Source organism: Homarus americanus, unplaced genomic scaffold (genome assembly GCF_018991925.1).
Source record: "Homarus americanus isolate GMGI-L3 unplaced genomic scaffold, GMGI_Hamer_2.0 scaffold53233, whole genome shotgun sequence".
NCBI lineage: Eukaryota > Metazoa > Arthropoda > Malacostraca > Decapoda > Nephropidae > Homarus > Homarus americanus.
In genome coordinates this window covers 3535023-3560082 of record NW_024751660.1, presented here as the reverse complement: position 1 = coordinate 3560082, position 25060 = coordinate 3535023, and the positions used below count along the sequence as shown (strand labels likewise).

At 35.9% G+C, this 25060-nt stretch overlaps 1 protein-coding gene across 11 annotated transcripts in view; it reads left to right on the top strand.

The window, feature by feature from the left end:
• The window catches only part of LOC121854771 (protein lin-10-like), a 126221-nt gene that overhangs the window by 84805 nt on the left and 16356 nt on the right, over nt 1-25060 (top strand). For 9 of the 11 annotated variants that reach the window (XM_042349547.1, XM_042349543.1, XM_042349545.1 and 6 more), the window contains 6 exons: nt 435-1487; nt 6581-6586; nt 10224-10310; nt 11380-11541; nt 15235-15417; nt 24526-24546. In XM_042349547.1, the coding sequence (XP_042205481.1) occupies nt 435-1487; nt 6581-6586; nt 10224-10310; nt 11380-11541; nt 15235-15417; nt 24526-24546 (1512 nt within the window). The remainder of the gene's footprint in view (nt 1-434; nt 1488-6580; nt 6587-10223; nt 10311-11379; nt 11542-15234; nt 15418-24525; nt 24547-25060) is intronic. The other 2 variants (XM_042349540.1, XM_042349541.1) reach the window with 2 other exon arrangements.

Genomic DNA, 25060 nt, shown 5'->3' with positions numbered 1-25060 from the left:
TTCAGACCTTGTGTTACATTTTGGCTGAGTCCTATAAAGCCATCTTTATCAATAAGCCCAAGGCTTTATCTTAAAGTTGCTAATTGATTATTAAGGTCTGCATCTTGTTCATGTGTTTGGTTATTTATTTTATTTTGCCTTGCTTAAAAAAATATATGATTTCACCTGTCCCATTGTGTTCCAAGAGATATGTACCAAGTCCCCAGTTACCCCCTCCTCAACAGTAGATGCAGTAATAACTCTTATAATAAAATTGATTCATCCTGCCATAAGTAATATACAATTTGTTATTATGAAGCTGTTTCCAAACATGTTAAGAATTACTTTACCCCCTAAAGTTACCTCTCAACTGTTCTTAATTAATGATGATTCTCGCTACCTAGAGAGTGTTTACAGTAGCTAGAGAACCAACCAAAACAACATTCCCCTGTCAGGATGCAGATGATGATAAGGAAGCGCTGGCGGAATGTAACGACCCAGAGCCATCCCCAGGGCCCCCACACTCCCCAAGCCCCAAACATTCACCTCTCCCCCATCACTCTCCTACTTCTCTGCATTCATCAAGGGAGTCAGACTCTCCCAATGGCTTTGATTCGCCCAGGGAACTTTCACCCAGAGGTCAAAATTCACCAAGAAACTTGAATTCTCCTAGAGGACCCAAATCCAGGTCCCTTGCCTCTCCCATGGCTCAAGAATCACTTGCTGTTTCACCCCGAGTTGTCCATTCCCCACGGCGAGGACATGGCTACCCCCACACTCCTGATAACCAACCTGTTCACAATACTTCATGGAAACCCTTACACAGGATGAACCAAGGGGTGCCTGCCTGTCCCTACATGGCAGAAGTAAATATGGTGCATTCTAATGTTCCTCTTGTAGCTCCATTACCCCCTGGAATGTTAGAAGAACCAATTGACACTCAGGATGACATGATCACTGTCATAGAACCAAGGGAAGAACCATTAAATGTGATTGGGGATGATGATGACTATGAAGAGGAAGAAGAGGAGGAGGAGGTTGAAGAGGAGGAGGAGGAAGATGAAGAAGAAGAAGAAGAGGATGAGAGAGAAGAGCAGCGAAAAGTTATTAGAGCAGAGGATGAAGAGGAGGAAGATGATGATGAGGAGGAGGAGGATGATGATGATGATGATGAGGATGAAGATGATGATGGAGAGGGAGGTAAAAATGTTAGTCTTGACAGTGAAGACCAGTGCATTGAGGTCCTTACAGTTATCCCAGGAACAAGTGGGACAACACAGGAGAATAGGGAGGAAGAGCTGGAGGTTGATGGAGGCGGAGGTAACTTGGACTGGGTCTCGGAGGAGGGTGGGGGACCAGGGCTGGGGCCGGCTGGCACTGTGTTTCACCTCCGTCTGGTGGGGTCGGTGGATGTAGCGGAGGAGTCAGGTAAAGCACCTGCCCGGAAGACAACTACATGTAAGCGGCCCAAGAAGGATATGGTTATGGAAGCTGTTTCGCATCTAAAGGTGGGTCTTGACGTGACTGGATAATACACACACTTCGTATTGATAGAAATCTAGTCAATGAAATCTCATAAATATCGATGTTTTTTTTTTTTTTTTTTGGTAAAGGAACACAATAATTTTAAAAAATGTGAAACTAATAAGCTCATACCATTTTTTCCCAATTTTTATCTGAAGTTCTTTATTAAATTAGTCATATCATAAGAGAAGATCTGGAGAAAGAAGCCAATTGATTGAAGCTCACTCCCTGAATAGAAAAGTTAAGAAAGGATATCATGACCAAACACATTATTGAATTAGTAAAATATAATAATATTTTATTTCAAACTTAAAAGCTTGGCTGCATATTAAAATAATTTTTTTCCTGATTTTTTCCCATAAAGCATTTTTCCCGTTTTATGCAGGGTGGCTGGAAATAAGCAAATACATTTTTGTTTTAGTTATTGTCATTCGTTCTTACTGCTATAAAAGATGTGTTGCGCTCACCTTCGTCACGACCCCTAAATTTGGTTTACTATCTTGCTTCACACAAGTTAGTATGTACGTATAGCATATCTCTTCCCCCAAATGCACTTGTCACCAAGATACACACACACACACACACACACACACCCACCCTCCCTCTTTATCTTACATGTCCATCCCCCTCCCCTTACCTGCAGTACATCCTACTTCACATCATTCCCATCTTTATCTTGGTCTGCACTACTCCCTCCTACAACCCACCTTTGGCCTATACACAGTTTTACCATTCTTAAAGACATTCATACCACCTGGACACACCATAACCTTTTTCTCAGTCCACATGTCTCAGTTTTGTATCTCTGGAGAACCTCATTTTTGTTCCTTAGTATATTCTCCTTCCTCTTGCTTTCTCAGGCCTTACCTAACACCCAAACAATACCACCAGCTCGGTAATACTTATGAACGTTCCTATCTTTGGCTCCTTAATCTTGGTTCTCCCTCTCTCCCCATAAATTACACAATCCACTTTTATATTTCATTCCACTTATATTTCTCAGTCTACTAACATTTCTCATTCCACTTATATTTCTCAGTCTACTAACATTTCTCATTCCACTTATATTTCTCAGTCTACTTATATTTTTCATTCCACTTATATTTCAGTCCATTTATATTTCTCTAATCACTCATATTTCTCGGTCCACTTCCTCCTGTCAGGCTAACATATTTATTTCTACTCCTCTCCTTTCTCTTCTTCACATTCCTTAACTCCCTCCTAGTTTACACACTTCCAGATTCATTAAATTAGCATTAAAGTACTGAATAACTATCTATCTGTTAGTCTATCTATCTATCTATCTATCAATCATTTGTAACTTTTTCTCATCATCCTTTAGTGCAGTATCAACAGCCGACTTGGCCACCAATCAAACATCCCTTACTCACCTCACACTACCAAACACCCTTACCCTCTCCATCATCATCACATTACAACCACCTACAGTCCTACCAGTTTCTCTCCTCTCTTTATGTCCTGTCATAGTGAAAATAGAAACTAAATCATCATCTTCTTTTCAAAATTTATACAATATACGTACAGTACAGGGAAATCCAGGCATAGTTCCCATGATGTCATAACCACTTCAGGACTTTATATAATTATTTTATACCTGTAATTATCTCTTGTCACAGTTATATTAAGATCAGTTGATGTTTTATTATAATTGAGGAAGCATCAGTATGGTTAAAACTAATCCCCCAAAAAAAAAAAAAAAAAAAATATATATATATATATATATATATATATATATATATATATATATATATATATATATATATATATATATATATATATATATATATATATATATATATATATATATATATATATTGTATTGGAAAATTTTAAAAGAAAGGGGAGATAGTCTATTGTTTTGGATTTTTTTAATACAATGTAAATTACTGGTTATGAAAAACATTCACGGGGAAAAATGTAACACATTCCATTCCAAATTATTATATAGTACAATACAGTACTACCTCTTTCTCTCAGATATTACAGTGAAATCTCTACTTAACGGACTACATGGAGAGGAAAGTCGGTTATATCGAGGGTCCGTTAGATGTGAAACCTCCGCCTAATGAACTATATACAGTAGAGGGTCTTTTGGATGTGACCCCCCCCCCCCCTCTTCTAAAGGCTTAGTGTATGGGGAGACAAGTCTGTTATATGGAGGTTTTACTGTATATGCTGAGTAGCAAAGGTTATATATTCAACACACTGTACCATCTCCACAAATCAGCTATTTTTTAGACATAAGACAAACAGTATTCTTAACACAAACTATCTTACTTTATTGTACCACTTGCCGTTTCATCTGTTAAAATCTTAATACTTTTCATCAAAGTTAACAAATCATTTCAGTACATTTGTAATACAGTATATTTGCTAAATCTCTTTTGTAAAGACCTTGCTGTACATTATAATAATTGATTTATGGCCTTCAGGTCATTCAGGCATTCAAGTGACCTGTGAGATTCCCTCCTATTGGACAAACTATGACAGAATAGGCCCTGTCCTTAGCACCAGACTTGCATACTTTGGCAGGGTCATTATGCTGTATGAATCAGTGCAAAGGCTACATTAACAGCTGCATGTCAGGTAATTTGGTGGTTAACAAAGACAGAACCTCACCAGGATCCAGCAATGTTTAGAAAGAGTGCAAGTCAGTGGGACAATCCCTGAAAGTGATTCATATGACTAGGATCCTAAGTAACAAACTGTGATCTCAAACTTCAACCATATTTTTCTTTGGCACAGTGTCAGTACATATGACCTACATTTTAATGTGCTCCTTACATAATTTAACAAAGTGATTTCTGTTTTTTCATTTGGTTAACAATGTAATCTTGCACCTCAAGTATTTGTTTATGAATACACTAGACTTATGTTAAGTGGTGTTTAATGGCTATTTTATAATGTGTGATGAATCTTGAGCAGTCTCTGTCGTGTTGGGAAGTTCTTAATCCTAGTCCTCTTTACACTGAGGTGTGTGCTATCCTTTGGGTTCATTGGTTGGTGCTCATGATGCTTTATTTGATTCCTTGATTCCTTTTTAGTTAATCTGGAATCTTGTAGTCACTTGATCATTGACCAGTGAGTCACAAAGCAAAAATTTATCATTGAAATCCCATTTTATTGTTGAGGGGAGAAGTCAAGTTACCTGAATTCTTTTCTCCTTCCTTCCCTTAGTGGATTTTCATAATAGCAGGAAAAATAAGAATGTTGAACTTTTGAGACCCAAGTTACAGCTGGGGGTCTCACATGAATTGACTTCAAGGAATCATCCTGGTGATCACTATCTTGCATGCTTTTCAAAGCACAGCTGGATCATGGTTATGAATATGCCCATACAAATGACTGATTTTCCTTTTGAGTAGCTGTTATGAAGCTTCAGCTCTGATCAGTGTAGAAAAGACTGTCCTGGGAATTAACAAAGGCTGGTTCCTCCAGGGGAAGTGCTGTACGAGGGAAACTAACAGGTCATGATTTTTCTCCTTGACCATGAAATGGGATTTTCAAGTCCAATCCTGCTTTATTTGTCAGTGGAGGGACTTTTTTTTTTTTTTTTTTTTTTTTTATTGGCATCATTTGACATCATTTCCTCGTGACTTTGGCAGTATCCTGTTAAGTAGGGTGGGATGTCTCTTTGCCCATTAAGGTAAAATTAAGCACAATTAAAGTACTACCATATTGATTTATCTTTGGACCTCAAATTGACAGGGTTGAGAATTATTATATTGTATAAGCATCTATAGCTTACAGGTATTTTGCAGTCCTGTATATTATTAAAAAAAAGTTTGCAATTACATAGATATCCAAATTTTTGGTAATGAAAAATTGACATACTGTATAGTACATGGCAGTTCAAGAGGTGTTTTTTTTTTTAGAAGACTTAGAAGACAGAGGTACTGTACTGCAATGACATGGCAGTAGTGATGCTGTGGTCATATCTTGTAATAAAATGAGGAATCTTAATATCTGAATGATAGTAGATGGGTTTGCCTTGTACATAAAGAACTGTTGGGTAGGTAGTGAATGAAAGATATTACCGTATGTATAAGGTGCAATGAAAAAAATGAGTGGGAAGATGTGTGTTTATTTTCATTTTTTTTTTAATAATGGCGTGTTGAGGATATGCACAAGATTACCAAGTGTAAATGTGCGGTTACTGACTGAAGAATTAAAAGAAGCTGTATACTGTATGTACTGTAATAAATTAAGAAAAACTGAAGTTGAAGCTTGAGTTGATAGACAAAATGGTTTGACTAAGAAAGATACATTGCACTGTGTCTGCTGTTAACATTTTAGGCAATGAGCATAAATGTGTGACCATACAAAAAGGTCTAACTGTGAATATGGTGGTTCTAATTCTCACAGCAGGAGTGACATGGGGGAGGTAGAACTGTGTAGTAGGTTTTTAAACTTCCAACCTTGATATTATTTATAATTGTGATGAGAAAAGAGGAATAAATTAGCATTTTGGTAGTGATGGTTCCAAGGCAGATCTGTATTCATCCATTTATCAACATGAAAACGAGAAGCTTGTGTTTGAATTCACATCTGCTTACTACTGATACCATAAACATTTAGTCTATCTTCTGTAAACTAACTCTCAAAAGTACTGATAGCTAATGATGTGTTCTCAGTTTCTGGGTGGAGTGTGATGTGTTTCTTTTCAATTTTAAATGGTACTTCTTATGTGTCATTAAAGTGTAATGTTTTTGCATTTATATAAAAAAGGCTAATCCTAAAAGCTATTTTGTGGTAGATTTTAGTGATACATGGTCATTGGTGCTGAGAGGAAATGTTTGCAAAAGTTTAAAAAAATTCTGGGAGCTTTTTAGATCCAACTACAGTACTCATGTTTTTATTTCATGTTATTTTGGTTAGTGCATTTTTATGGTAGTTTGTTGTTCATGGTGTTACATTTGCAAACTTTTTATTGCTCAGTGATGTATCATAAATGTTACCTGTAGTTATAGCTGATAACTGGCATATATAATTAATTACATGTTTTAAAATGCACTAACCTAATATATCTGTTCTTCCCTTGGCTGCTGCGGTGTAGGCATTGGTAAGTGGCTGTTAGAGTTGCATAATGATTGCCATGTTGCAGTGAGTACTCTTCCATACAGTATATGGATTAACTACCCAACATGTTCCTATAATTTAACCTTTAGCCAATCAGATGTAACACTTGAAGAATTATGAGACTATCTGATAAGCAGTGTCAATTTTTTTTTTCTTGACCCTTATGTGTTTCTGATAAAAACCTGAGTGTGGCATTGGGGTCACATAAATATTAGGTCATGATTATCTCTTGTCTTTTGAAGAATGGAACATTTGGTTAGAAAACTCATATGTTGTTAAAGAGTCATGGCTGTTTGAGAATTTGGCAACTACTGTACTGTTTAGTAATACTGTTAAGCTTTCTCAGAGTGTAACGTGTATAGTGAGCGCTGAGGCACTTGTAGCATGTTGATATAGCACCATATTTATTTCTTTTTCTCATTTTATCTCTCCCTCCCTTTTTTCTGAAGCAGTTGAGTAAAATTGCTACATTATTAAAAGAAGAAGTTAATTTCCGTGAATGCTAAAAAGCACTGGATTTTATTTTGTGAATGTTGACTTTATTATACCCTGCCCAGGCGATTAACAAGAGGATCAGAATTTTAATATACCGTTTCATCCATTTGTCCTCTTAATTAATGTTGCTGTAGGATTTTCACAGGAAGCACAGACCGTGGATGTGTGGATGCCTATTATTTTTTTAATACTTATTCTCACCAGTCATATATACCCACTGCTAACTTTCCACTCCAAAGTCCCATTACCACTGTTTGTAGCACAGAAGGATGTGCCCCCAATCTCTGTGTACATTATTTTCCTCAATTCCATACATAATTACTGAAATAATTTTACTCCATTTGTACTCCTATGAATCCCAAGTTTTTCCAATTCTGCTGTATAAGACAGTTGAATATTAAAAAAATTAAACATAAATTTTTAGCTTTTAATCATAATATACCTGTATATTTACTGTATATAACATATAAATGCCTGTTTTATTTGATGTGAGAAACATTTAGACCTTCAAGCACAAATTTTCAACTTGGCACTGCATGTAGTTTTAAGCTATACATAAGATTCTGTATTTGGTAACATTGCTCATGTTATATAGACTCCCCTCTGTAGAATGTAGCCCAATACCCCTGTACATGTTTTTGTTTCACACACACGAAGTATCTCTGTCTTAGCTCACACTGACACGTTTGGTTAAGTTTCATTTTGTAGCTGATAGTCAATATCACAACTGCATATTTAGTATAGTTTCTTTGTTATAGAAATAATCCACACACATGCACATGCTTTCAGACACTTGCACATATTGTATATTTAGTACTGTACTGTACTGTACTGTATTTTATTATTATTATTATTATTATTTTGTTTACCGGTATATGCTCACACATTTTAACCTTCATTAGTTGTCATTCATCCATTCGTGTTGCTGTGAAAGATTTGTTTTACTTTGACATTCCTCTTTCACAACAATGCCCTAATTCTGGTTGCTTCATATATGCCATCAGCAGCACATCCCCCCCCCCCTCTCTTAACCAATCACTAGATGACGTGCTCTGTGTTCCTTCCTTCATTCACATTGTCCATGTCTCTTCCTTCTGGTGCACTCTCTGTCCCAGTCTATCACTTCTCATCCTCTCAATTCACTCAAATCAGTTGAGCAGACCCTGATCTTTTCTTCCCAAACCCTTCTTCGTTTTCTCCCTGTATCTTAAATTCTTTCTTCTGCACTCCTGTTAATCTTTCAAAATACTCTCAACTCCGATAATAATGTCAGCTTAAAATCCCTTGAACGTTTCAATCTTTAATTCCTTTGACTTAGTTCTCTCTTTCTCTTCTGTCTTCTCTTTCTCCATGGTCTCCTCAGTTAACCAATTTATTACTTTGTATTTTCTTTGTTTCTGCTACTAAAGGTTACTTCAATATTCATTTCATTGTTCCATTAGCTGACACTTGCACTCTTCCCATACATCTGAACCACTCCACCACCGCCTCTAATATTTCTCCATTAAGTTAAGATTCATTTCTCCCCATCTCCCTTCTCATCCTATTTTCAACACTTTCATTTTCCTCACATTCACTATCAACTTTCTTTTAGTACACCCACTTGCAAATTCATAGAACTTGTAATATATCTAACTTTTATTCAGATTTATCCACTGGAGTGGGTGCTGCTAACTCACTTCTAATCATTCCTTATCAATAGTCAACAAACTTGCAATTCTCTCCATAACATTCATGTATAATTAATTTTTCCTTATGGTATTTTAGAGTTTTTAGTACTTCACTTTACTCAAATACATTATATTAATTATAGAAGCCTTTCTTGTGACCAAAAAGTTGTTTAAGTGTGTAGTGAAAATAGAAAAAATAAGACTTTGATGTCTGATTAACGGAGAACAATGTAGACTTACGCGGATAACCGCATTGTACCATATACAGTATACTATACTGTACCAGCTATCAGCTGAAGGAGTAATGAATGCAGTTTCCAGCATGTAGTGTGCTAACCATCAGGGCTCTAAGCAGTTTTAATCTCTTGATAATCCAGAAATGTTTTGATGAACTTCAGTTATGAGAAGTTCCTCTCTGCAGCAGCCACTGTCATGATCTGTGATAGCAAGTCAGGCAAATTTTGAATTCCTTGTTTTTCTGCTCCTAAAGGATACAGTACCTCCTTTTGGACAACCTGATGAAGCTGTTTCAATAATTGGGGTGAATCACCAAGTCTGGTAACCCTGCATGGAGCAAGTTGTGTTCTTGTCAGTATATTACAAACATTATTCTTCTGTTTACATTCCTGAGTACAATGAGGTCTCTTGAGATTTCTCTACTTGCCCCAGCACAAGAACTGCCAGTTTGTTGTTTCTTGAAAAGTGTTCCAGTGGTATTCAAACTCATAAAAGGAAAGGAAGCTTGATTATAGGGTTGAGTATACATTAGTAATACTGCTCAGTCTGGGCTTGAGAAAACAGACCAAATTTTGAAGGTCTTGGTATTTATTGTTGATCATAAGTGAGTTTAGAGCTGCCCCGTATATATACAATAATTATGTAAGGTTGTTTCTGGTGCCTCCCCATAGCACTTCTACCATCAGTAGGTTGAGCTGATTATATTGCAAGCCATTTAAAAGCTGAAATGGAATAAGTTTTGTCATGGGTGGTCTCAAGTGGTTTAACTATACAGCTGGTTTCACTTGGTAATTGTTGTACATTTTAAACTTTTGTATATATAAAAAAAATTTATTAGTAGACTTGGGTAAATCTTTATGGACACAAGAAAGACATTTATAAGCAAAATATTTTTTACCTGATTCAATATTTTTCTTTTCTTTTCACATAATATGACCACTTGTGATGTAGTGTGAAAGTAAACTCATCATACTGTACTTGTTTCCACTAGTTATATACTGTATACATTAATGTTTTATATTGAAATGAATTGTGTGGTAATTTGTTTTCAGTCAAACAATTTATTTTTTTATATACACGAGGCATTGTTATACATAATTAATATTATTAGAAATCATGTATCAGAAATTTTGAATTCTATCCATTTTTGTCATCATTCTTTAGGCTTTATACAGTATTGTTATGTGTGGTGTGATTAATTTTGCCCAATTGACACAGGCCCCAGATGGTGAGTCACAACCTAGCACAGAAGTGGACCTCTTTATCTCAACAGAAAAGATTATGGTGCTCAACACTGATCTAAAAGTTAGTGCCCTTATTATTTTCTCCAACATCTCTGGCTATCTGTTGTTTACTGATAATAATTAAAATCTAGAACAAAGTGATTACATTTTTAAAGTGTTTTACAAAGTTTATTGGATGTCTTCAATAATAAATACAGTGTAAAGAATGACTTAGTGTGTATTTTTAATTATTAGTGAATATTCTTTTATGTATGCTTGTGTGTGTGTGTGTATTAGTCATACATTTGGCTTAATAGATAATGCAACACTTGCGTTCGACCTCGCCAAAACATACACGAAATATATTTTTAAGTTGTCTTTCATAAAAGCTATGACCTAGTGCATAGGGTTCATTAACCCTGACTGTTGAAATGTTTGGAAAACTACAATAACACCTAAAATTCATTTTTGTTAAGTCATTGCCAGTGAAACGAAGTGAATTGAAACTTACATGTATCTGGAAGACTTGAACATAATTCACTTCACTGGCAAGGTTGATTTGTCACCAAGTCATCCATTTTTGTTCACTCTACTTTGTTCACACACAGTTGTACTCCACAGTGTGGAGTTTTATTGTTATTCTTCTGACATACCCAGTCTGATATACTCCAGGACAGAAACAGTTCTTTGCTAACTTAACCCATCTGTTTCTCCTTCATATACTCTCAGCTGCTCTACTGTTATGAGAACTTTGCCTTCAGGCAGATTATAACAGTTAAATGAACTAAGGCTCTTTTTAAGTCTTCTTCATTTTTTCCTTCATTGCAGTTAAATACTTTTTCAACATTATTGTATATTTGTTTAATATTTCTTACCTTTGTTTCTCTTTGTGAATCAGATGTACAGTCACTCACAAAAGTCGTGTCGCCTCTCCTCCTGAACCACAAACTTGTGAATCTTAAGCATTTATGGACAGAATGATGCATCAGTGTCTATTGCTTTGGGTATACAATTCTGAGTCTTGGGGCTCGTTGTTCAGGAGGAGAGGTGAAAGGCTGGTATTTCCAGCCACCAAAAAAAAAGGTAACTATTACTGTAGCAAAGATTTACCCACATTCTCTTATCTCTGTTCCTATTGTTTGTCTCTCCAGGAGATAATGATGGATCATGCCCTTCGTACTATCTCCTATATTGCTGATATTGGAGACCTGGTTGTCCTAATGGCACGGAGGAGAGTCTTGCCCACTGATGATGCTGGTAACAACATTCAGAAAGCCCCCAAGATGATCTGTCATGTATTTGAGAGTGATGAGGTATGTTCTATATAGCTCTGTTGTGATGGCTCTCATAACTAATTATTTATAAAGTTTGTTTAAGCTATGGTAGTTCACTTGGTGACTTCGGTGCAAGAAGAGCGGATAGAAATTTTTTACATTTTGAAGGTGCCGGTAATTGTATCGGGATGCTAAGTGTACGGTGGAGTCTCAATAATTCGTGGGTTAGTTACTAGAAGACATTTGCCCATAAACTGTTCCAAAACTGCTTTAATAAACACTAAATATTGTATATAATACCTAAAAAAAAATGCAGTAACACATAGGTATTGTACAAAAAACTAGCACTTTATTACATAATCATCCTGTGGGTTACACCAATACAAAAATGTCCAGACAGGCAGGCGTAGAGCTGGCTGTGATTGCACTATGTAAACAATGAGCCAGGAATTTAATACCATGCAATATCTCATCTGGGGTTGAGTAGAATTTTGGGGGGAAATTTGATTACTGTACATGTGCTTTAACTTATGTTTTATTAATCCGATACCAAATGAACCAATAAATAGGAATTCTGGTGAAAATGTATAATGTTATATAAAGGAAGTCGGATGGGTGCCAATCACTCCAGAATAGGGGAGGGGGGGGGGTAGTCTACCATACCAACCACACACAAATCAATCTCACTTTTCATTTTTCTTATTTTATAATTTTATTAGCGCTTTGAAGTGATATTTGTTATATTTTTGTATTCCTAAGTCAAATGAGCATTGAAATTATATTTTCACAACTTTTATGGTTTCTCATGTAAATAATTGATAACCGCGGTAACATTATGAGATGTTCTTATTATCACCATGCTATTGTACTATTCAAGATGTTACTAAATGTTACATAATACTTCCTTGAGATAAATGTATAGTATATATCAGGTGCCAGAAAGAGAGCTCAGGTTCTCAACTGGCTCAGCCATGTTAATATTGTTATTATTATCCACTCTGTATCTTTGTTTTTTCTGGTCCAAATTATGAATATTTGACTGCAAAAAAAAAGAAAAAAGGGGAGTAATAGAGGTACCCACAAATTTAAGAATGCAAATTATCACGACTCCACTGTACTTGAATATTGTAAGTAATAGTACTGAAATACAGTAAAACCTCACCAACTCGGACTAATTGGGGGAAAGGGCAGTCCGAGAAGGTCACTTTTCCAAGTTGGCCGGACCCCAACCTAGGTCCAAGATCCAAGGGCAATTAAATTTGAGAAAGGAGGATGACTCCAAGTACAACCTGGGTTTGAGAATCTAAGGACAATAGTCTGAGATGGAAGGGAAAATCTGCATCAAGTACTTTAACCCTTTGGCTGTGGGAGGTTACCCTAAGCTGAATAAAATCGTCTGGCAATAGCCAGAATAAAATGGCAAGTGCGGGAAATGCAGCGAAAGGGTTAAGAGATTTCTATTTAGAGAACAAGACCTAGATACAATCTTAACTGGCAATTTTTTTATAGAAAAGTGATAAAAATATTCACCAGCTGATCACGTGGACACAGCGGCCATATCACGTGTTCTGATGCGGTTAATTATGTATTAGAATATAAATAAGAGGATAATTAGTGAAACGGAAATAATAAATTGTTTAATGAGAAAGGGTAAGATAAACAATGAATAAAACTAACCTTAAAGTTATGATGTACAAATACAATGAGACTGTTGATGGATGTGACACATTGACCTTGACTGCAGATCCACATCATTTTCACTAAACATCCACATTAATGCCATATTACTTTACTAAACATCCACACTATTCCACTAAACATTTACATCATATCCACTTCAAATCCAATTCATCTCTATTACACATGCACATCATATCCACTGCACATCCACTTCATCTCACATTACACAACCTAGGAGGCCACCTGTGCCACATGCATATATACGTCAGGATTCAGCAAACTTAAATATTATTTGTGCACGGTTTGGTAGGCTTCTAGAACCTTCGGGGAGACTTGTGGTTATCCGAGGCTGATAAAAGGATCCAAGTTGGCGAGGGTTTACTGTGTATCAACAATAATTGTACTGTGAGAGTGAATACCTTTGGTCATTGTCAAACAATAAAGATTTGAATATTAATGAGAAAATTTTGTAAATATCATCATTATTAATCAAAATTATGGGTTAATATCATTAATGAAAAATTTTGGGGTAAATGTTGTCTATTATAAAGGTAATGGGTAAATATGGTTAAAGTTATGAGAATTTCAAAATGGATAAATCATTTCCCCTAAACCTAACCACCAGTGGGGATCAGCTGAACTTTAAGCATCTTGAGGATCAAGTGAACCTTAGGCACCCTGGGTGGTTTAGCTGAACTTTGGGTGTCCCTGTGAGGGTGCAGGTTGTCCCTAAGGGGTTTAAGAGATTAGCTGTGGGTCTCAGGAGAGTTCTAGGGCATTTTTTCACCAGACAATTTGTCACCGGTTCAGTATACGTAAACTTAACTTAATTTAAATTAGCCTCACCTAACCATGTCTTCATTCCCTCCAAAATAGACATTATTAACTAAATTTGATAAATGTAACATTGGTGTTCAATAGATCAACGACAAAATGTTGGCCCACCCTAGAGGACTAATGGGACTCTAGGGGGTGTGTTAGGTGAGGGCATATCTGTTCCTTCCAGGGGCTGTGTGAAGCAGTGAGGGGCTGTGTGAGGAAGTGACTGGCTGTGTGAGGCTACTAGGGGCTGTGTGTGACTGTGAGGTTTTGAGGGGACGTCTGTTCCTTCCAGGGGCTGTGTGTGGCTGCCAAGGACTATGTAAGGCTGCTAAGAGCTGTGTGAGGCTATTAGGGACTATATGAGGCTATTAGGGGCTATATGAGGCTAGTAGGGACTATATGAGGCTAGTAGGGACTATATGAAGCTAGTAGGACTATATGAGGCTAGTAGGGTTTATATGAAGCTAGTAGAGACTATATGAGGCTAGTAGGGACTATATGAGGCTTGTAGGGACTATATGAGGCTAGTAGGGACTACGAGGCTAGTAGGGACTATATGAAGCTAGTAGGGACTATATGAGGCTAATAGGGACTATATGAGGCTAGTAGGGACTATATGAGGCTAGTAGGGACTATATGAAGCTAGTACGGACTATATGAGGCTTGTAGGGACTATATGAGGCTAGTAGGGGTTGTGTGAGGTTATTTCTGTGGTTGCTGTATTAGGTTAATAGGGCCTGTGTGGGTCTGCTAGAGGCATTGTGGGGCTAGTACAAAGTATGTAAGGCTAGTAGGAACTGTGTTAGGTTAGTAGGGGATGTATGATGCTGCAGGGGTTACGTTACCCTCATAGTCATGAAATGGGGGGGGGGGGCAGTTGCAATTCCCAGCTTTGGCTGATAGATTACTTAGAATCTCACTCAGACTCGTCCACAATGTCATTTTACTAAATTGCTCCTTCCATCACGTGGCGATTCCTCATCCAATACTGGGTTCACTTAGCTTGAGAGTTTTTAAATATTATTGTAGTAACTTTGCCATAATAATACCCCTTATTGGCACAGGCATTTACTATTTTTAACAAGCCTTGTCCTTGTGAATTGCAATGAAAAAATAATTTTATATTTTTTATATTTACAATACAGTACATTTCTTAGTCACAGCAAAGATGCCTGTATCTTGGCATCATACAGTACTGGTATGGCATATTAAAAAATATAAATTTTACAGGCACAATTTATAGCGCAGAGTATTGGTCAAGCCTTCCAAGTAGCCTACCTAGAATTCTTGAAGGCCAATGGAATTGAAGATCATAGTTTTGTTAAAGAGATGGACTACCAGGAGGTCCTTAATTCTCAAGAAATCTTTGGAGATGAACTTCAAATGTTTGCCAAGAAAGAACTACAGAAAGAGGTATGTTTGTTATAGACCATTATGACCTTTACTATATTTTTGTGTGTGACACTGTCATCAATCTTGAGACATGAGATTATATGTTAATAAAGCTCATTTATACTTATGTGTAAATAATACATTATTTATCTTATGGTCAAATTGGTTGATTATGTCACACATGAGGTACCAAATGTTAAAATGCACCAATATTTAAACAATTTGGCTCTCGTGCCACCAGTCTTAACTATGCATAAAATCAGATAATTATTTTGGGTGTTTTCTACTTTTTCATGTATCTATCTACTGTACAGTAATGTCTCTGTCAGCTGGAATCCCCGTTAGCCGGAACTCACCAATGCCCGTAATTGAAATTGTCTCTGAATGTTTCCGGGAAAATTATCTCGATTCCGGGTCTGTGAACGAGTTTCCGATGCTGAAAATCAGGCACATTTTCTGAGAAAATTCCGAGAGGGTTCTGAGAAAATCTCTCCAAATCTCTTCACTCTGGGCCTGGGAATAAATTTTCAGGGAGTTCCAAGACAGTGTATCATGTTCCAACGCATCCCCATGTGTCAGGCACAAGGGTGGCCTAGCTGCCTGGATCATTTAGTTCATATTCTGCTGCCATTGTAGAAAGCTGTTTCCCTGCACTCTGTTGTTTTTGCATACAGTTTGTGTTGTGCAGTGCAGTCAAGAATACAGTGTTACAGCAGTGTTATAAACATAATAAGTGATTACAGTTATGTGTACCATACTGTCCATTCAGTAAGTTGGAAACACTGGTGTACCATAGCTTTTGTCTTTATTCAAGACATCTTCAGGTCATTAGGTCCACTATTCACTCACTCTGACATATTATATTCAGTTGAATGGACAGTGTCTGCCTACTCTAGGCTCAAGATAACAGCATCTGTTGGTGAGTACAGTACAGTATATACAATATAGTAGTAGTCTACATTATTATGTTTAAAGTATTAACAGTACAGTACCTGTATATTGTGCGTGTACAGTGGTGTTTGCGTAAATAAATACGGCTCCATGCAAGATGCGTCTAGACTCGGGGAAATTTTGCTGTGAAGAGTGGAAAATTCCACAGCTTCATTCATGGCCGTATCAGATATATATATATACAGTGAACCCTCACTTTACGAGCTCAATTGAACCCACGGAGGTCCGTGTAAAGCGAGAAACTTCTCGCGTAAAGTGAACAACATAACATATGGGATTAAATGAAATAGAGACCGGCTGACCCCCAAACTCCACTTTTTCTGATACAATACCTATGTTCTAGTAAAAATAACATCTTAATTTTATGATGGTACATGCACACAATTAATACTTGAGAGAAATAGAGAAATACAGTCGCCAAGTTAATGTCCATTCAAATAATGGACTCAACTCCCTCCCCCTCTTCTCACACTATACTTGCTGGCTCTTCCCTCTCTGAGAAATTTTTGGGGGAAAACCACTAGATTTTAAGGTATAGTAATAAATAATATCTCAAACTAAAGTTAGGATAATATAATTGACATTGCTGGATTCCTTGTAAGACCAGGAATATTTTGAATATAACTGTCATATATTTTGCACAAAAGATAACATATTTACTCAGAGCAAACAAAATACTTACATTAGATCTAAAATTTGTATGTCTAATGCAAAATCTATGATGTTTATATTCAAAATGATCATCAAATTGTAAGAATTCCAGCAATGTAAATTATATTCTGGCCAGATAATTTGTATGAATTTTATGAGCTAAATAAAAAAATTATACTTCACCCGCGTATAATAATAATAATAATAATAATAATAATAATAATTAACGGTTTATTGAAAGAGCTTGGCAGCCAGAAGGCTGAAAATATACAGTTACATATTTGGGGAATGGGTTACGAATTACAAATAATATACAAGTGACATAAGTGACACAAATAAGACATATAGTAACTTAGATGGGGATCAGCTCAAACTACAGTTCATTTCAACATAGTGACAGTGTAGGGAGCAGTGTTTACTGGGAGTGAATACACTGATTTATTACATGTTATTGATAATTTTTACGATGGTTGGGACTGGGCTGTTCTTATAGCGATCAGTTCGTGCACGTATGGGCTGGATGCGGTTGTGGTGTCGAACAGCAATTCTCGGACAGGGGATCTCAGGTGGTAGTAGGGGCCGGTGTCGGGGATGGTGTAGAAGCTTCTTACCAAATTTGCAGATGAGGCCGTGGTGATGGTCAGTGAGAGTCGAAAGGGTCAGTGTGTTGAGCGCTTCTTGATATGTGGAGTAGGAAGGGGAGAGAATAATCTTGCATGCCCTCTTTTGCACTTTTTCTAGGTGTTTACGTTGTGTGGCATTTAGGGAGGAAGACCAGGTGGGGGAGGCATAGGTGAGCTTGGGAAGTATGAATGTTGTGTATACACTGAGGAGCTCGTGTGCGGGAACTCCGAGGGACTTGAGTCGGCGGAGGAGGTGGAGACGGAAACTGGAGGATTTGACAACTTCACTGACGTGTGGTTTCCAATTTAGTTTGTTGTCTATGGTGACGCCGAGGAGCTTCGTGGAATCTACAACCTGGAGTGTGTTCGGACCTAGGGTAATGGAAGGAGGTGGGACAATGTCGGAGGAGAGGTTGATGTGCATAACCATGGTCTTGGTATGGTTGATGGTGACATGGTTGTTGGTGGCCCAGTTTTGGAGACTGGTCAATAAATCCTGAAGGGCGGTATAGTTGGGAGCAGAATTGTTGACGCTGATCCCAATGGTGGAGTCGTCGACATATTTCCAGCGAGCAGGGGTTTCTCTTAGGGCATCATTGATGATGAGTGGATCGCCACGCCACAGGTGAGTGACTGAAAGGTGGAGACAGCCCCTCGGAAGCGTACAGCTTGGCGTCGGTCACTGAGGAAGTCTGTAAGCCATGGTATGAGACTTCTCCGAAGCCCGAGGTCAATAGCTTTGTTTATGATTATATTGTGGTCGACTAGGTCGAACGCTTTAGTGAAATAAGTAGATGAGTAGATGCACCGCGTAAAGTGGTAAAGTGGGAATTCCGGTTCTGGTAGGGTACCGTGTAAATGTAGAAACGCGTAAAGTGAAACCGCGTAAAGCGAGGGTTCACTGTGTGTGTGTGTGTGTGTGTGTGTATATATATATATATATATATATATATATATATATATATATATATATATATATATATATATATATATATATATATATATATATATATATATATATATATTTCCTAGAATCCACAATACGAACGTGGATAAGATAAATCTTGATAAAATCACACGGGAAAATGGAAACAACGGAAAACCTTAGCTTTCGTTTTATTCTACTCTACGGTTGTGTTGGTGTGGGGATTAGTGGATGTCATCATTATGACCTGACCTCATGTTTTTAGGTCACCCTGTATATTTAAGCCTCTCTCTGTCCATGTAATCTAGTTGCCTCTGAAGATGTCTTGAATAAAGACGAAAGCTAAGGTACTCCGTTGTTTCCATTTTCCCGTGTGATTTTATCTATATATATATATTACTGTACTGTATTATCTATATATATATTTTTTTTATCTATATCGGACTTACGACCATATCGGACTTACGACCTGGATTTGGGTCCCTAACCCCGTCGTAAGTCGGGGTTTAGGTGTATATATATATATTTCATAAAATCCTAATAATGAAAACGTGATAAGATAAATCTTGATAAAAATCACACGGGAAAATGGAAAACAACGGATATCTTAGCTGCCTTTATTCTACTCTTTACGGTTGTGTTGGTGGGGATTAGTGGATGTCATCACATGACTCCGACCATGTTTTTAGGTCAAATTCTGCATATTTGGGGTTTCTCTGTCCATGTAATCTAGTTGCCTTGAAGATAAAATTTCTATTTTCCCGTGATTTTATCAAGATATATATATATATATATATATATATATATATATATATATATATATATATATATATATATATATATATATATATATATATATATATATATATATATATATATATATATATATATATATATATATATATATATATATATATATTTTATGTAAATCCACAATGAAAACGTGGATAAGATAAATCTTGATAAAATCACACGGAAAATGGAAACAACGGAGTACCTTTTAGCTTTCGCTCTTTATTCTACTCTTCACGTTGTGTTGGTGTGGGGATTAGTGGATGTCATCATTATGACCTGACCTCATGTTTTTAGGTCACCCTGTATATTTAAGCCTCTCTCTGTCCATGTAATCTAGTTGCCTCTGAAGATGTCTTGAATAAAGACGAAAGCTAAGGTACTCCGTTGTTTCCATTTTCCCGTGTGATTTTATCAAGATATATATATATATATATATATATATATATATATATATATATATATATATATATATATATATATATATATATATATATATATATATATATATATATATATATATATATATATATATATACAGTCAACCCTCACTTTACGCGGTTAATGTAACCCACAGGGTACCGCGGAAAGTGAGAAACGCGTAAAGTGAATAACATAACATATGGGATTAAATGAAATAGAGACCAGCTGACCCCCAAACTCCACTTTTTCCAACACAATACCTATGTTCTAGTAAAAATAACATCTTAATTTTATGATGGTACATGCACACAATTAATACTTAAGAGAAATAGAGAAATACAGTCGCCAAGTTAATGTCCATTCAAATAATGGACACGACTCCCTCCCCCTCTTCTCACACTACACTGCTGGCTCTTCCCTCTGAGAAATTTTGGGGGGAAAACCAGGTATAGTAATAAATAATACCTCAAACTAAAGTTAGGATAATATAATTGACATTGCTGGATTCCTTGTAAGACCAGGAATATTTTGAATATAAATGTCATATATTTTTCACAAAAGATAACATATTTACTCAGAGCAATCATTACATCTAAAATTTGTATGTCTAATGCAAAATCTATGATGTTTATATTCAAAATGATCATCAAATTGTAAGAATTCCAGCAATGTAAATTATATTCTGGCCGGGTAATTTGTATGAATTTTATGAGCTAAAATAAATATCTTCAGTTAATAAAAAAAAAAATATTCTTCACGACACTATCTGTCAATCAAAGTACCCCAGCTTGCCTCCCCCCCTCTTCCAACCCTGCCAGATGGTCAGTCCGTCCCAACCCTCCCTTCAAGAGAAAGAGTGGGTGAAAAAACTAGATTTTAACATTTAGTAGCCTATTAAATAATACCTCAGATTAAAGTTAGGATAATATAATTGACATTGCTGGATTCCTTGTAAGACCAGGAATATTTTGAATATAAATGTCATATATTTTGCACAAAAGATAACATATTTACTAAGAGTGAACATTATATCTAAAAATTTTATGTCTAATGCAAAATATAAGATATTTATATTCAAAATGATCATCAAATTGTAAGAATTCCAGCAATGTAAATTATATTCTGGCCAGGTAATTTGTATGAATTTTATGAGCTAAAATAAAAATCTTCAGTTAATAAAAAAAAAAAAAATATTCTTCACACGGTAACAGATGGTCGGTCGCCGGTCCCTCCCTCCCTCCACCAACGTCCCTACTAGATAAATGTGTGGGAATACCAGACTGTTTACCTTTTTAGTAATAAATAATAAATCAGACTAAAGTTAGGATAATATAATTGACATTGCTGGATTCCTTGTAAGACCAGGAATATTTTGAATATAAATATCATATATTTTGCACAAAAGATAACATATTTACTCAAGAGTAAACATTATATCTAAAATTTGTATGTCTAATGCAAAATCTATGATGTTTATATTCAAAATGATCATCAAATTGTAAGAATTCCAGCAATGTAAATTATATTCTGGCCGGATAATTTGTATGAATTTTATGAGCTAAATAAAAAAATTATACTTCACCCGTGTAAAGGGGTACACCCACCGCGGAATGTGAGCATCCTGGGTTCTGGCAGGGCACCGCGCAGACGTAGAAACGCGGAATGTGGGACCGCGTAAAGTGAGGGTTGACTGTATATATATATATATATATATATATATATATATATATATATATATATATATATATATATATATATATATATATATATATATATATATATATATATATATATATATATATATATATATATATATATATATATATATATCTTGATAAAATCACACGGGAAAATGGAAACAACGGAGTACCTTAGCTTTCGTCTTTATTCAAGACATCTTCAGAGGCAACTAGATTACATGGACAGAGAGAGGCTTAAATATACAGGGTGACCTAAAAACATGAGGTCAGGTCATAATGATGACATCCACTAATCCCCACACCAACACAACCGTAGAGGAGCTTAAGAGAAGGGTGGTGACGTGACTAGACAGGTCAGGTCAGAAAAAAGGGACCCACAAAATAACTGTCATACATCAAGATCAAAGGTTTTCAAAGCAGTTTTAACCTTGGGCCACTGACAAATAAATTTATGTAACATATTATCAGTTTTGAACTGACCATCACTAAGGTTTATTGATTTTAATTCCTTAATCAAACTAGCTTCAACCAGAAGTCTTTCTGTGACACAAGATGATTTGAATACTTCTAAGCTTTTTTCCCAAGCAATGGGGTGATTATTATTCCTAACATGAACGAACAAGGCACTGCTTTCAGATGCAGTTCTGATATTATACTTATGTTGTTTGATTCTGAGCTGCAGTGTTTTTCCTGTCTGACCTACATAATTACAATTACATTGGCTACATGGAATACAATAAACACTTCCATTTACATTCAAACTTGGGCTATTTCTTATTAACATATTGGTAATGGTTGAGTCATACTTGAAAACAACATTAATATTTAGAAGCTTGAGGGACCGAACTAAAGGGACAAATTCATCACGATAGGGCAGAGTCAAAATATTCTTAAGTGTAGGAACTTGTCTGGTTACAGAGGAATGAAAGACGAAAGCTAAGGTACTCCGTTGTTTCCATTTTCCCGTGTGATTTTATCAAGATTTATCTTATCCACGTTTTCATTGTGGATTTACATGAAATATATATATATATATATATATATATATATTATACTTAATAAAAAAAGTACAAATAATTAAAATAAAAGGTTTTCGCATCTTTTAAACTACCCCCTGTAATATAATGTTAAGAATGTTTAAAAATATTTATGAAATCGAACAGCTCCTTCTGGTGGTAGCGGTGTTCTCATAAATTATCATTAATACCCGTACCCTTCACATACAATACTGTATATACTTCATAGGTAAAAAATAATGTCATCATGAATGCATCTCCACATATGCAATGGTAAGAAATTCATTTCTCTAACACAATTAGAGCAAATGTTGTATTCACTTTTTTTTGCTAGCAGTCTCGTGTCTCAAAAATACCTTAACTTTTGTCTTTATTGAAGACTTCTTCAGGTCATGAGACCCACTAATCACTCACCTAACAACAGATAACCTGACATTACATCAGGTCAGTAATATGAGACCACTAATCCCCCACGCTACCTCCACCTGACATTGTGTCAGGTTAGGTCAGTTACGTGAGACCCACTAATCCCCTACAGCCCTGTGGGAGTGGAAAATACCAGTCTTTTCTGTAACACAAAGCTTCATTCACGCCCGTGTCATATATATTTTTAGTTTTTAAATATATTTATTTTAAAAAAATTTTCGATAAAGTATTCATGATTATTTTATTAAAGAAATGGTGTTTATAACTTATTTTAGAAATGCTTTTACAGTCTCAGGTAGCTTAGGCCCTTGGAAAACTTTCTTCAGCACCCAGAAACATCCTGGGAATGTGGGCAAGTGTATGTCTGTGCAAGATGCTGAGTTTAGACTCTAAAACTTTCTCCAGTAACTGGAAAAAATTCTGGGATAAGAGATTTTTCTGAGTTTGAGAAAGTCGTTTGGTTACCTGGAAATCTCTCGTCCCAGGAAGTGCCCCGCACCAATTGTTCTGGCTAACGGGAATATTGCTGAATATAGATATACTGTATATATATATATATATATATATATATATATATATAGTACTGTATATATTTTTCTTTCCTTTTTTTTTTCATGTAAACCTTTAAGGTATTTTTGTATTGCAGTCTGATATTATGCGTAATTGAGATAATAAACCCGCTACATGCCAGCCTTGCGAGGTATTAGTATATGCAAGATGATTGTGAGCAGGTGAAGACTCGAGCGTGGTACTGTAGGGGACACCACTGCCTCGGTTATCCACCAACTATGTCACACCTTGATGATTAGAGAACCACCAAAGAAAATGATAATTAGTTATGGTTTTACATTTAATGTATTAACAACTGCATTAATTGTGATATTGATAACAATACATAATGTAAATTCCAGGAAAAATGTTTTATAGTAAACCAGGAGTTTTTTTAAATATCAGTACTGATAATTCGGGCAGCAGCGTGGTAGTTATATTGCTTTTCAGTTGATATTGAGAACACTTTATCATTACCTTCCAAAGTTTTGCTCACATTCTGAAAGATTGTTAACAGTAATACAAGAAGATGTGGTTGTTATGAAACCTTGACTTATTTTTATTCACACTGAATAAGAAGATTGATATTTGTCTTTTTATCAAGTCAGATAAGAGTCAGCTTTGTAACTGATAAGCAAGTTAGTTAATTACTTGTTTAAGCCTCAAGGTTGTTACTTAAAACCAACCTTGATATTGTATTATGTAAATTAAACTCATTAGGCTATGTTCAGTACAGTGCTTTGGATAATGAAGGCAGTGGTATGAGTGGTATGACTTAAATTTTGTGAAGCAGAGCTTGTTTGAGTTGTCTAATACGTTTGTGCACGAGATTTTGTCCATTATATATATGTCAAGAATGAATGAGCCATTTACTTGAAGCTTCAGAGCTTAGCATATGTTTCATCAAATGAAAATTATCACTTGACCGCCCACCGTGCCCACATGCCCAATCCTTTGACCAATCATTTTCAAAATGTGGTCATTAGTCATATATGAAAAGTGTATTCTAATGGGCATTTTAAATCTTTTCTGCCGCCCCACCCACACCGCCCACATGCCTACGTCGTACACAGGAGCTATATATCTCAAAAACGGTAAGTGATACAATAATCCTTTTAAGGGAAAAAATAAGATTTGAATTTGCACGTGTGATAAATGAATTTCATTCATTAAAAAAAAAAAAATCCTTAACTTGTGCAAAACTACTGTTTTTAGGAACACTCACTTGTTGCGACTGTCTAGTAACCTCACATCAAGTACTGTTATCTCAGTAATTGTATGACATCATTAGAGGTACCTGATGAAACATTTGAGTTTTTTTAGATTTTGTATAGTGAGCGGTCTCTGTGACTATTACTGTACCATCATGATCAGGAGAGTCTGGAGTGGTGGTGGTAGAATGCCAGTTCTTGTCAGACATCTGTGTATGTATCATGAAGTTCCTCAGTTGCTTTATATGTGTTGGCAGTTACTAAACAGCACTAGTAACACACGCTTTGTGGTGAGGCTTTTGTGTAAGGCTGTAGTTGTGCACCTGCAGTTTTTTCGGTAGAATAGATTTTGTCTCATTCATCTTGTTTTTATTAAACACACTCCTGTTTATTTCAG